Source organism: Drosophila ananassae, chromosome XL, assembly GCF_017639315.1.
Source record: "Drosophila ananassae strain 14024-0371.13 chromosome XL, ASM1763931v2, whole genome shotgun sequence".
Classification (NCBI taxonomy): domain Eukaryota; kingdom Metazoa; phylum Arthropoda; class Insecta; order Diptera; family Drosophilidae; genus Drosophila; species Drosophila ananassae.
In genome coordinates this window covers 11,120,500-11,132,772 of record NC_057931.1, presented here as the reverse complement: position 1 = coordinate 11,132,772, position 12,273 = coordinate 11,120,500, and the positions used below count along the sequence as shown (strand labels likewise).

At 37.9% G+C, this 12,273-nt stretch overlaps 1 protein-coding gene across 8 annotated transcripts in view; it reads right to left on the bottom strand.

The window, feature by feature from the left end:
• LOC6504901 (protein kinase shaggy) overlaps positions 1 to 12,273 on the bottom strand; it is a 49,690-nt gene that overhangs the window by 32,701 nt on the left and 4,716 nt on the right. For 5 of the 8 annotated variants that reach the window (XM_044717208.1, XM_044717204.1, XM_032453434.2 and 2 more), the window contains exon 2: positions 8,536 to 9,304. In XM_044717208.1, coding sequence (XP_044573143.1) covers positions 8,536 to 8,620 — 85 coding nt within the window. In that variant the 5' untranslated portion in view covers positions 8,621 to 9,304. Of the gene's footprint in view, positions 1 to 3,213; positions 3,231 to 3,375; positions 3,518 to 6,188; positions 6,317 to 8,535; positions 9,305 to 12,273 lie in introns of those variants that run through there. The other 3 variants (XM_044717209.1, XM_032453435.2, XM_044717210.1) reach the window with 3 other exon arrangements.

Below are 12,273 nucleotides of genomic sequence, written 5' to 3'. Positions count from 1 at the left end.
GCCATCACCAAAGACAATTGTGTTCACAAAAATACACTCACTTACTTAGGAAACTTAAATTAATTAAAAAAAAAAATACAATCGTAAAATATTTTATAAAAGAAAGAAAATATAACATTTTTGTTAATATTTTTTAAAACAATTTCCCACAAAATCGTAACTAACAACTTGACTGGTAGTGTCTCTTTGGAGCAGACCACATATTTCAACATTGTCGCCAATAAGGAATTGGATGCACGTACTGCAGTGCCCCTGCCACCGCCCCTGTACCCCTGCCCCTGCCCCTGCCCCTGCTCCGCCCCACTACCCTCCCCTTGCTGCTCATTGAAGAACTTTTGCCCATAAAAGCAAATGCGGATCGGACGACGGGAGGAGGGGCTCCAGGGGGCCGGCAGGGAGAAAGAGCCACCAACACCAATTAGCGCGCAGACGCAGCAGCAACAGTAACAGATACACTGCGAAAAAATACTACATAATAACATATTTCACTTTAAAATAAGACATATCGGCTTAGAAACTAGAAAAAGCAAGACTTTTCTTACAAAAAGCAGGGTTTTCGGCGAAAAAAGCAAGAAATTTGTTTCAAAAATCAAGGTCTTCTTCGTAAAAAGCAAGAAATTTGTTGCAAAAAAACAATTTATTTCTGCAAAAAGCAAGACTTTCTTTAAAAAACAACAAATTTTTGCAAAAAACGAGATTTTGCTGCAAAAAGCAACACTTTCTTAAAAAAAAAAAGCATAAATGTTGGTTCCAAAAGCAACATTCTTTGAAAAAAGCAAGAAAATTGTTCCAAAAAGCAAGATTCTTTTGCAAAAAGCAAGACTCTTTGAAAAACCATAAATGTTTTCTTAAAAGGTTTTCTTTAAAAAGCAAGAAATTTGTTTCAAAAAGCAACATTCTTTGAAAAAACAAGACTTTCATTGAAAAAGCAAGAAATTTGTTACAGAAAACAAAAAAAACTGCTAAAAACCACAACAGTTGCTGCAAAAAAGCACTCTTGCTTCGAAAAAGCATGCTTTTTGAAAAGGCAAGCCCAGAAACTCAATTCTAAATGTTAAAAAGTCCATAAAATAAAGATAAAAATAGCCTCCATAAACTTAATTAGCCCACTAATAATACTAATTTGTTTTATTTCGAGTGTACAGTAAAAGACAAAAAAGCAACAACAGCAACAACAAGAGGGAAAACTGGTTTGAAGACGACGCCGCTTTGCTTCGCCACTTGTTGTGCCCGCTTTGGAGTGAAAGACAGAGCGAGAGGGGCAAAAGAGAGAGAGAGAGAGATGGGGATATTGCAAAAACTTTTCCATTGATGAATTTTTTTTTTTTTTTATCTTTCAAATTATAGTGAAGCTGCAGCTCATTGTTAAAATAATAAACTAAAAAATAACTTAAGAAATGTTAAGAATATTAAAGAAAGAGAGGAGCGTAGCTTTCTAGAACATTCTTCTAGTATTAATAGATTTCCCTGCCAAGTGTGTGTGTGGTGTGGTGGTGTGTGTGAGTGCGTGGGTCACTCATTAACTCTCCAACTTCACTTCAAGTTGCAAAAGTACCGAAAAAAAACCGAAAAACATTTCACAATTCCATGAAACTTCAATTAAGCGTGATTTGTATAGGAATTTTAAGGTCTATTTTTTTAATGGTGTCGTCTTTGTTGTTGTTGTTGTTGTTGGGCAATGACAACTGATTTTGATTTCAATGCATATTGATTTCGATTTTCGTTGGGGGTTGGGGGGGAGAAGGGAATTCGACACATTACACTGCACTGTTGACACAAAAAAAAAATAGAAGAAATAATCAAACGCGTCACGATTTTTTTTTCACTTTTGTTTCGCTTGCACAGCTTTTTTTTTATATTTATTTTTTACTGATAAAAAAGTAAATAGATCGACCGCCGGGGGGAACGAGGCGAATCGGAACGGAACGGAACGAGAGGAGAGTACGACGCGCCTGCTCGATGGATTCAACGCGAGTGAGCGAGTCGAAGCATCGCCATCGCATCAAAATCCGCCGGCAGAGCAGCGACTGCGACGCTGGCGCCCCAAATGCTTGGGCCACACAAACGGACACCTATCTAGGTGACCTCTGCATAAATATTGCATTTTTTTTTTTTATTTTAAACTGGATTATAATTAATATTCATCAATTAGCTTGACTTTCTGTAATCGACTATCGAAACTATGAAAATTTATAGTTTTTCAACACTAATTACTTTATAGGAATGAAGATCCTATTGTCTTGACCAACACTGTGCTAGTATCGGAGCATTGAACGGGGCGAAGAACCGCAAAATGGATCCCCACATGGAGTGAAAGAGAGAGAAGGAGAGAGAGAGAGATAGTGGGGGCCGGAGAGAGGAGAGCGCGGGCGCAAAAGAATTTCTAGTCGGCAGAAAGCTCATTTGCATGCAAGTGTGTGTGTGTGTGTGTGTGTGTGTTTAGCTCACAGGTGAGCTTATAAGTGTGTGTGTGTCTGCATCGGAATCTCGCGTGTTGGCTTATGCAAAAAAAAAATTAGGTAACACCGACAAAGAGCGACGCGACGCTGACAGACTGAGAGACGCGAACGAGAGAGGAGTCCGCGCCGATGACTCAACACACACACACACGCATGCGGGCAGCATAAATTCAAACAAGCTTGGGTGGCTGGTGGGAGTGGGAGTGGGCGGGAGAAATGCCAATGGGGAGAGGAGTGGTTAACCGTTAAGCAGCGGCGACGGCGACGGCACCCCCGAAAATAAACAAGGTACCGTTCGTTTTAAAGCTGACAGCCCGAAAGTATGCAATCCAAGGTCTCTCGCGCAAAGAAGAAGACAAATCAGACAGAATCAGCACTTTTCAGTGTGACCCAAATTCAAAAATTCGCCAAATTTGGCAAAAAATTTGTTAAACAGAATTGACTTAAGTTTAATAATTAAAATGGAGGAGACATCTGAATACTAGGGTTTTAAACAGATTAATTAAATATAATTTTTGATGAATCTCTATAGTTTCTGATTTCTTTTTCTTGAAGTATATAATATTTGAAGCCATTACCTTATTTTTTAAGCTTGAATCGTAAGAAACTCCCCTTTAGATGCATAATTATATAGAACAACTTAATTTACCCAATAATTAGTTAATTAATAACAGTAACTTGTTTCAGAAAAGCTTTTCCACTCGCCTGGTCTCACTTAGTTATCATAATAATTAATTCATACACTTTTGCTTACCAGAATTATCTATGTAATACATTATATTATTTAAATAATATACATTTGCTTAAAAAAAACCATCTCAACTTACCTAAAAAGAGAAGAAAAAAGAAGAATATTGATTAGTTAATCTTGTAAAATAACTTAAAATATTATAAATATATAGGATCGGACACTAACTATTCACGGATTGAACAAACTGCCTGTCCAGATGCTGCTGCTTCTCCGCCGCCACCGGCTTCGGTGCGCCCTCTTGGGCGACTCCCTTGAGTTTCACATCCCGCTGATTGGATGGCTTAACAACTTTCTTGTTAGTCGATATTTTTACAAATTCACGCGACTAACGATCGCGTTAACTCGATTTAACGGTTATTAAGTAGCTACTAGAGAGTCTTAAGATTCGGCAGACACGGCAGGTTTTTTTTTTTCGAGTATATTGCAAATTAATCTCGATTATTTGTCGCGATTCGATGGAATTAAAAGCGGTGCCGATTTGTCAGGCAGGCGTATGGCAACGGAATATTAAACGAAGGATTTTGAACAGAATTTTGACAGCCTAGGCGGAAATAAAACGATTACTTTGTTATACAAATTTTCCATTTTACGATAGGCTTTCCATTCCCAATTCCTAAACCCTTTCCAGATAGTCATAAAATCAAATTTTAATGATGACTTTAAATGGTAAGAGTATGAAAATTGCATTTAAGCTTAAAATCAACTTAAATCATAAACTAGACTAAGAAATTTGCAGAAAATTCGTCAGAAAGGTGGTAAGTAATCTAGAAAACCATTCAGGTGGTTTTCTATTCATCGAAAATTGTAGAAAAACAAATATGGGGCATTTTTATCGAAAAAAACACATGTGTGTTTGCTTCAAAATCAACATTTGTTGGAGGTCTCTGCCCTTGCTCGATATTATTTTTGTCTTTATAGAGTATATAGGGTATATAGAGTGTATATATTTAATTTCTTAACCCCCCCCCCTGGTATGTAGCTGTATTTGTAATTGCATTGATAAATTATGGATTGTGGATTTGGAACAGAGCCAAGTGCACGCACAAATGCACACATGTTTTTTTTGTTTTTTGAATAAAAACGCATTTGGGGGTCGATCGTTCAAATACACACAATATTTATAAGAAAAATTATAAATTATAAATAAAAATAGCAAAAATGCCAGAGAACAGAACAAATTTAATACGAATTACATAAATATTTATGAGATGACGCGAGGAGGAGAACAGAACACAGAGAAAGAAAAGTCATGCAACCTGAAAAAACATAGAGAGAGAGAAAAAAAAACATTGGTGCATGTGCTTTGCTTGCTTTACCGCTTGGAATGCACACCACCCCTTTTCTTCTCTCTCCTGAGCCCACCCCACCTCGCCACCACACCACCCACCACCCCCCCGCTCTTTCTATGTGGGTCATTATCTTGTTTACGCCGGACGCCGATGACGCAGCGCTGCCAAGGCGAGCAGCGCAGTCACCCAAGCTGGGAACGCACGATCATGCACTGAGCCAAAAATATTAAGGGGGCAGGATGGTTTCAGGGGCTGAAAAAAAAACACATTTTTGCGATTTTTTTTCTCATTTCTGAGTGAACGAAATGATCCAATTTTTTTACACGATAAATGGCTATATTTGTAGAGTATTTAAGAATATTTTTTATTAAGAAATAATTATTATTTATTCCGTGACGGCAGTCGGCCGGAGTCGCTTCAAAAAATTGGTCTCTTGCGGTGCGTAAAGTCTGGCCTTACAGTGTTATCTAAAATCAAAAAATTGAATTGATTTACTTAAAATATTTGTTTCTTGTGCGGATGAACGAAACCATTTTGAAAAATATGCAATTTTGAATTTTTGGCGCGGTTTCAAAGTCAAAAGTGCCATTTTTACATAAAAATCCGCCCATTTTTGCCCCTAAAAAAAAGTAAAAAAAATTTAAAAAAAAAAAGCGTTCGTTCATCCGCAAGTATTTATTGTATTAAAGATGTGTACAAAATTTTATTAAGATCCGAGCATTACTTTTTGAGTTACGTTACGCACCGACTTGAAAAAGTTGTTTTGAGCAAAACGCGTCTAAAGTTTTAAAAGCAATGGAAAGTATATGGAGAGAAAAAAACTAGAAAATCGGTATCTCAGCAAGTTTTAGTCCGATCGACATGAAACTTTCACAGGATATTTCTAAGATAATGTTCTATTATATAAAAAATTTCTGAAAAAAATTTTTTTTTGAAGTCTCAAACCATCCTGCCCCCTTAAACTTGAAAAAATTTATTTTTAAAAAATATTAAGATTTAATGATACAAGAAAAGTTAATTTTAAATATTTTCAAATAGAATTTTATCTTTATAAACTAACTACTATTTTTTCTCTCTCTGTATAGTGACTGATCCCGGCTTCTCTTTGTGCCATTTATGATTTGCGAAAAAAAAAAAACAAAACAAATAAACCAAAAAGACCAATTAAGTGAAGAGCAACCAAAATACACAAACTCTGGCCCGCATAAACAAGTTAGTTCGTGAATTTCGGGGAAAGGCCATGAAAGAGGTGGCTATGACGAGGGGCAGTTGCAATCCAATTAAACAATTAATTATTGCGATTTAATGATTGCAACCACCTTGATCAATGAATCATAATGGATTCTACGCTATACACTCGAAGAAATCAGAGAAACTTCTAAAGAAGAGTGGACTTTCCTTTTCACACTTTTTTTTCATGAATAATAATATTCTCTTAGAGTTTGGAGAGAGATAGTTGAGAGAAGGTGGGGAAAGAGAGGAGCATCTTCTTCAAAAAAATTGAAAAGAAAAGTAAAGAGAGGGGAAGAGAGGACAGAGTGGCCAAGGAGTGATGAGAATGCAAAAGAGCAAGTCTATTCTTGTCAAGAAAGAGTGAATTGCTTACAATTTAATTTAAGTAATTAGTTTAGTTAGTTACTTTAAATTAATTTTTATTATTTTTTTTTTAAATTAAATTAATTTTTTTACCTTCCATTAAGGAACCGCGGTTAATCCACATGCTCATCCCTGTGAGAAGCCAGCAGTGAACGCCGACGTCACTGTCGCAGTCGCTGTTGCCGTCAGCGTCGACGGCAGTAGTAGAAGCAGCAGCAGAGAAGTATAAATTTTTTGGTCTAAATAAAAAAAATCGTAAAAAACAAAAAAAATCCAAGAATACTTCTTGACTGCAGCGCTGCCCGCGTAGCAGTTGCTGCGCTGTCAATTGCAGCAGTACACACACACACACACACACTCTTAAAAAAAACACTCGAACAAAAAATATCCTTTTTTGGTTGAATTTTTTACAGTTTCTTGTTATATTTTTTATTTTTGAATTTTTTAAATTAAAAAATTACTTTCTTGGGAAAATGAAATATTTTGAAGCGAAAAGCGAAGAGCGGCGAAGAGAACTCAACTCGAAGCGAACAAATCTCAAATTGAACTGAACGGCAGGGGGCAGAGGCGCTGGCCGAGGCTGAGACTGAGACTGTGACTGAGGCGGCAGCAGCAACAGCGCAGCGGGAGCAGCAGTAGCAGAAGCAGCACTACTTCTCACAAGCGGCAAATTGAAAGTTTTTCCTTTTTTTTTTTTTTTTTTTTTTGCAAGTTTTAAAACACTATTTCTTTTATTTTTGCCGCGTGTTTTTCTTTGTATTTTTTTTTAGCTCGGAGTTCTTCTCGCCACGAATTTCGTGTGCTACTACTTAAAAATTTGCCTTTTTCGCTGCGGAATTCACGAATAAAAAAAAAACGCAAAGTAAAGCCAACAAAAAAAATCACAAATGAATAAAACAAAAAACGGCAGGCACTCTCCCGCACCCATACACGCGCGCAGCCAGCCAGCCAGCCGCAAGCTGTATGCAGCGGCAAAATGCGGCGAAAAGCACTGAGAGCGAAAGGAGAGAGCGTGTGCGGCGAAACCCCCAAAAAGAGAGCGGTCAGAACATACGACTGTGGTGAAAATACAGGCCCCACTGGTGGGTGAGAGAGCGAGCATGTGTGTGTGTGCTCACTAATCGATTGACTTGGGAGAGCGAGCGAGAAAAATGGGGAGGGGGTTTAAGTGTGTGTGTGTGTGTGTGGGGGGGGGGCAGCAGCGCACAGGTGGACAGGCACTAGGCCGAGGGGATGAAGAAAGTAAGGCGAAGAAGGAGAGAGGAAAGCAATAAGCACTGATAATACAAGGGAATTTCGCAAACGGTATTCAAAACACAAAAAAAAATAAAGCAATGTAATAGTTCTAACACCTTTTATTTTGATAATTTTTAATTGCAATTAATAATTACTAATAATTATTTTCATTATTAATTTCAGAATCTTCAAAAAGAAGGCCAAGACATCTTATCAGTTAAGAGAGATACCGTTAAGCGGAAACGACTTTTGCATTTCTTGCGCTGACCTTGAACTTCCCTGCCTCGGACTGCATCTCTCTTAGTCTCTCTCTCTCTCTCGCTCTACCCGCATGCAGTAGCACACTTTCGGGCTGACCTCGGATTCTCAAATCGATTTGGAGCTCCTTTTTGGCCAATGTCGGGGGGTGGTGGGGCCAGATTTCATTCAGATTTCTTGCACATTCCTGGCAACACTGACGTACAAGTCATTTGAGGAGCTCCCCTCGAGAATAGGCTGGAAATTGGCAGAGTTATGGGGGCTTTTGTGGGGGATCCTTATGGGTCGTATCTCCATTTTTCCCCTAAAGGGGTGAAAAAAAATTGAACTCACTAAACTTGAAGAAAAATATTAAAAATATTTTTTTTTCAGATTTTGAAGCAGAATAACGGGGAATAGATCCAGAAAGCGTTTAAGGTGTTCCGCTTTAGAATCGGATCAAAATTGGCCAAGATATGACCTTTCCAAGGACCCTTTGGCCAAAAAACCCACTTTTTGAAAGGGTCTACCCATAAAAAAGAAGACAAAATCTGAAAACTATTTTTTCGTCCAGATTTTGATGCAGAATCACGAGGAATCTATGTAGAAATCGATTAAGGTATCCCGATCGAAAATCGGATCAAAATTGGCCAAGATATGACCTTCCCAAGGACCCTTTGGCCAAAAAACCCACTTTTTGAAGGGGTCTACCCATTAAAATTTAAAAAAATATCGAAAAAAATTTTCTTCCCAGATTTTGATGCAGAACGACGGGGAATCAACCCACAAATCCTTAAATATAACCCCCTCAAGAATCGGATTAATAATCCCAGAGATATAGCCTTTCAAGTTGAAGCACTTTGAGGTCAAGAGTTCAACTCCGTTTGTGGCCTTTCTTAACTTAATTTTTTTTCCCTAAAACTTAAAATATAAACTTAAATTAAAATTAAAATTAATATGTACTTACTGCATGTTTTGACGCCTCCCAGGACCAGGCTCGGCGACTGTTTGTTGCCCTCAGCGAAGGAGGAAGTTCTCGGACGACCGCTCATGGTGACGCTGCTCTTCTACTTCCTTCCGCTTCCTCGCTGCTTCGCTTCTTCTTCCGCTTTATCCTTTATTCTTTTTTCTATTTTATTTTGGCTCTTTTTGTTTTTTTTTTATTTTTTGGTCGGTGTAATTGGTACTTTAATTAATTATTGTTCTTGATATTGCTGATTTATTTTTTAATTTTAATTTTAATTTGATTTTTTTTTTATAATTTTCTCACCAAACGTGGCGGACAAAGAGAAGAAGGGGGGACAGAGTAGTGTTTAGTTGAAAAAAAAAAAACGAAACAACACGTTCTGTTGCTATTTTTATAGTAGTAATTTTTTCAAGTGTATTCTATTCGGTATCCTTGGGATCCTGTTTTTATTTTGATCCTGTTGATTTTGTAGTTTTTGACTTCTGCGTGGGTGGCTGCTGTCGTGGCTGCTCCAGGTGCTCCTCTTTTCCGCTGCAAAGCACGGCCATTGGCATGCACGCCTCAATGTATGCTATACTTTTTCTCCTCCTCCCTTTTTCTCCCTGTTTTTTTTTTCGTGTTTTTCTTTTGATTTTCTTTTTTTATTCTCTCTGACTTAAGTTTTTTTTTTTTTTTTATATATTTCTCTTTCTTTTAATAAACTTTTTATTTATTTTTTTTTTAACACACACCACACAAACTCGTCAATGGATCAAAAATTGTCAATTAGCTGAAAAAATTGTTTAAAAAAAATTATATATTATTAGAATTATATTATTATTTTTTATTTGCACGTCCCGTGGTTTTTTTTTTTAAGTTTTTAATTTCTTATTTAATTTTTTTTTGCTGTTGTTATTGCTGACTCATTCACACACATACACACAAATAAAGATTTTTTTTTTTAGATTTTTGTTCCTAATTGCACAACATTAGTATGCTGATTTTTATTGTTTTTTTTTTCTGTTTTTTACACAAAGCGGAAGTTCTCTCTCTCTCTCTCTCTCTCTTATTGGCAGTGCTTCAAAATGCCAGAAAAGGACAGGCGTCTGCAAAGAAATAGGAAGGAAAAGTAAACAAATTAGTTATTAGAGTGCACTCTTAATTAGATCTATTTTCAATTTTAAATTCTCTCTATCTCTCTCTTTGTAAGAGAAACTCAAACTCCTAACAAGAGTTAACTCGATTTACCTGATAACTGTAAATTGCAAAGTAAATTGGAGCTAAATGGCAAGGGAGACAGAGAGGCAGAGAAGGAGGGACAGAGTTGACTAATGCACTTCTCTCATCCGCCTCTCGCTCCTTTCTTCGCCCCCTCCCCCCTCTCCTTTCACCTTCGCTGTGTCAACAAAATAAATTGCCTCGTAATTCACAAACAGATGTTAATCAAAGACAGAGACAGAGACAGGGCGTCTGAGAGCGAAACAGTTAGAACAGCGGGTCAGCTGGGGGAAAGCCACAAAAACAAAAACAAGATAAAAAAAAGCTTAGGTCAGTTCGAGAGAGAGAGAGAGAGAGAGCAAGAAGTAATTGCGAATGCATTAGTCAGAAATTCAGGGGCTAAGGCTAGGGCGTGGCCCGAAACTCGGATTGACCTATTTGGAAATTAATACTAGGACCCCCACTACAGCCCCCCTTAATTAAATTCCTAACCTCCTTTGGACTTTAAAACTTTAATTGGCCTTAAAAAAAACAATTCAATTAGTCTGCCACACAACAAGTCCTTTCCTGACATCCTTTGATTAAGTGTCCTTCCAATAAAAATGGGGGGAGGGGGGAGGCGGGAGGAAAGAAAACGGTAAACTGCAAGAGAAAGAGACAGGGCTAGACCGCCTGACAATGACACCATTTAATTTTAAATAGATCAACGTAAAGGCCATCTCTCTCGCCCTCTCTCTCTCTCTCTCTGCTGACTGTGAAAGCCTCGTCCTTTCAGGATCCAAGAATTTATGACTTTCCACCACGCAAGTCGAACAAACTGCAGGCAATAAATTTAAGGACAATAAAAAGGGCTCTAAGGACATGGCCAGAAGTCTTTAAAAAGGATATAAAAAGTAAAGTAAAATTGTTCTTTTTTTTAACTTAAAAACATATTAATTTTGAAAAATAAATTAAAAACTAATACAAAATTCAAGAAGGAGTCGAACTCTAGTCTATTTTGTCTTCTCAGACAAGAGAGAGCCTAGCAAGAGAAAAGTCACCGTTAGACACACTCTCTTGAAGCCAGCTTAGAAGAGGGAGAGAGAGAGTGAGAGAGAGTGGGGGGATGGCTCTGTGGCGACACACCGACGATGACAACGAGGACGCTTCGTTGCTGTCGTCATGCGACTGCCGTTATTTGACCCACAAAGACCAAAATGCCGCAGCGTCGAAAAAGGTTCCCCCAAAACCCCACACCCCACACCCCACTACCTACCCCCCTCCCCTCCCCTTAACGCCCTAATATTACCCACTAAGCTAATTTCCATTCATTCAATTAGCTCATTCAAACTTTTTGACCAAAAAACTGTGCAAAATAGAAATAGCAATAGAGAGAGAGAGAGGGAGAGAGGTAGAGAGGTCGAAGGTCGCCGCCTCGCCGGGACTAACTAAGTGAAATTGCGTGTTTGGAACAAGCCCCAATTCGGTAATTAACGTGGAATTTTAGCCAAATTGAAATTAACTTGGCCATAATTAGAGCGACAAGGGGGAATTCCGCAAATAATTCAATTTTAACAAGGAATTTAAATAATAATAGAATTTAAGAAGCAAGACCCTCTCCTGGCTATATAAATTATCGATCTAAGTGGCTAATATTGTGGCTGCTTGGCAACCCTAAAAAAAAAAACATAAATAAATAAAAAGAAAATATAAAACTAAATACACAAAGGAAGGAAAATCAAAGAAAAAAGTAAAAGAAAATCAATGAGGAGGCAAAGGGTGTTGTGTTTGAGAGTGTATGTGTGTTAGTGTTTGGGTGTTAGTGCTTGTGACCACACTCCAGAAAGTATGCTATGAAAGTTCAGCAGCAAACATTGCCTCCCTCCACCTCCTCCTCCTCCTCTTTATCCTTCCATGCTATTATTTTTATTTTATTTTATTTTTTTTGCAAACCACCCAACAAAAAACGCCCACAAATGCGAATCCATCAAGGTTAAAAGCGTCAAGGCAAACATTTTGGCAGAACAAACAGGCCAGGGGGGTAGCTCCAAGAGGGAGGGGGACTACCAGAGAGGCAGCTAACGGGTGACGACAGCTCCCACTCTCTTTAGGTGGCGCTCTCTTCTCCCCTGCCTCTTGATTTCTGTAAATTTTTTTTATCTCTTTATAATATAAATTAATATTTAATTGTTTTACCTTTTTCTCTCAGTGTCTTTTTTATTTCATTCCAATTTTCTCCCTTAGAACTATATTGGCATTTCGATTCCCTTGAGTTCTTTTAATTGAATTTAAAATGGAGCTGTCGCTACTGCCCCTTTGACCTCTTTTTCCCGTCTTTACCACCCACCTCTCCCCTACCCGACTGGTCTTCTTCTCTTCTCCCATTCCCCTAAAAAACAAAAAAAAAAAAAAAATGTCGCCAATGGGGATTATTTTTGGCAAAAGGAGGCGGGGCACATCGAGCCGCCTCCGCCTTTGCGCGTCATAATTTTTTACTTTCTCTCTCTCTCTCTCTCTCTTCTTTATTTAAATTTATTATTATTGTTGTTGTTGTTGGTTCTG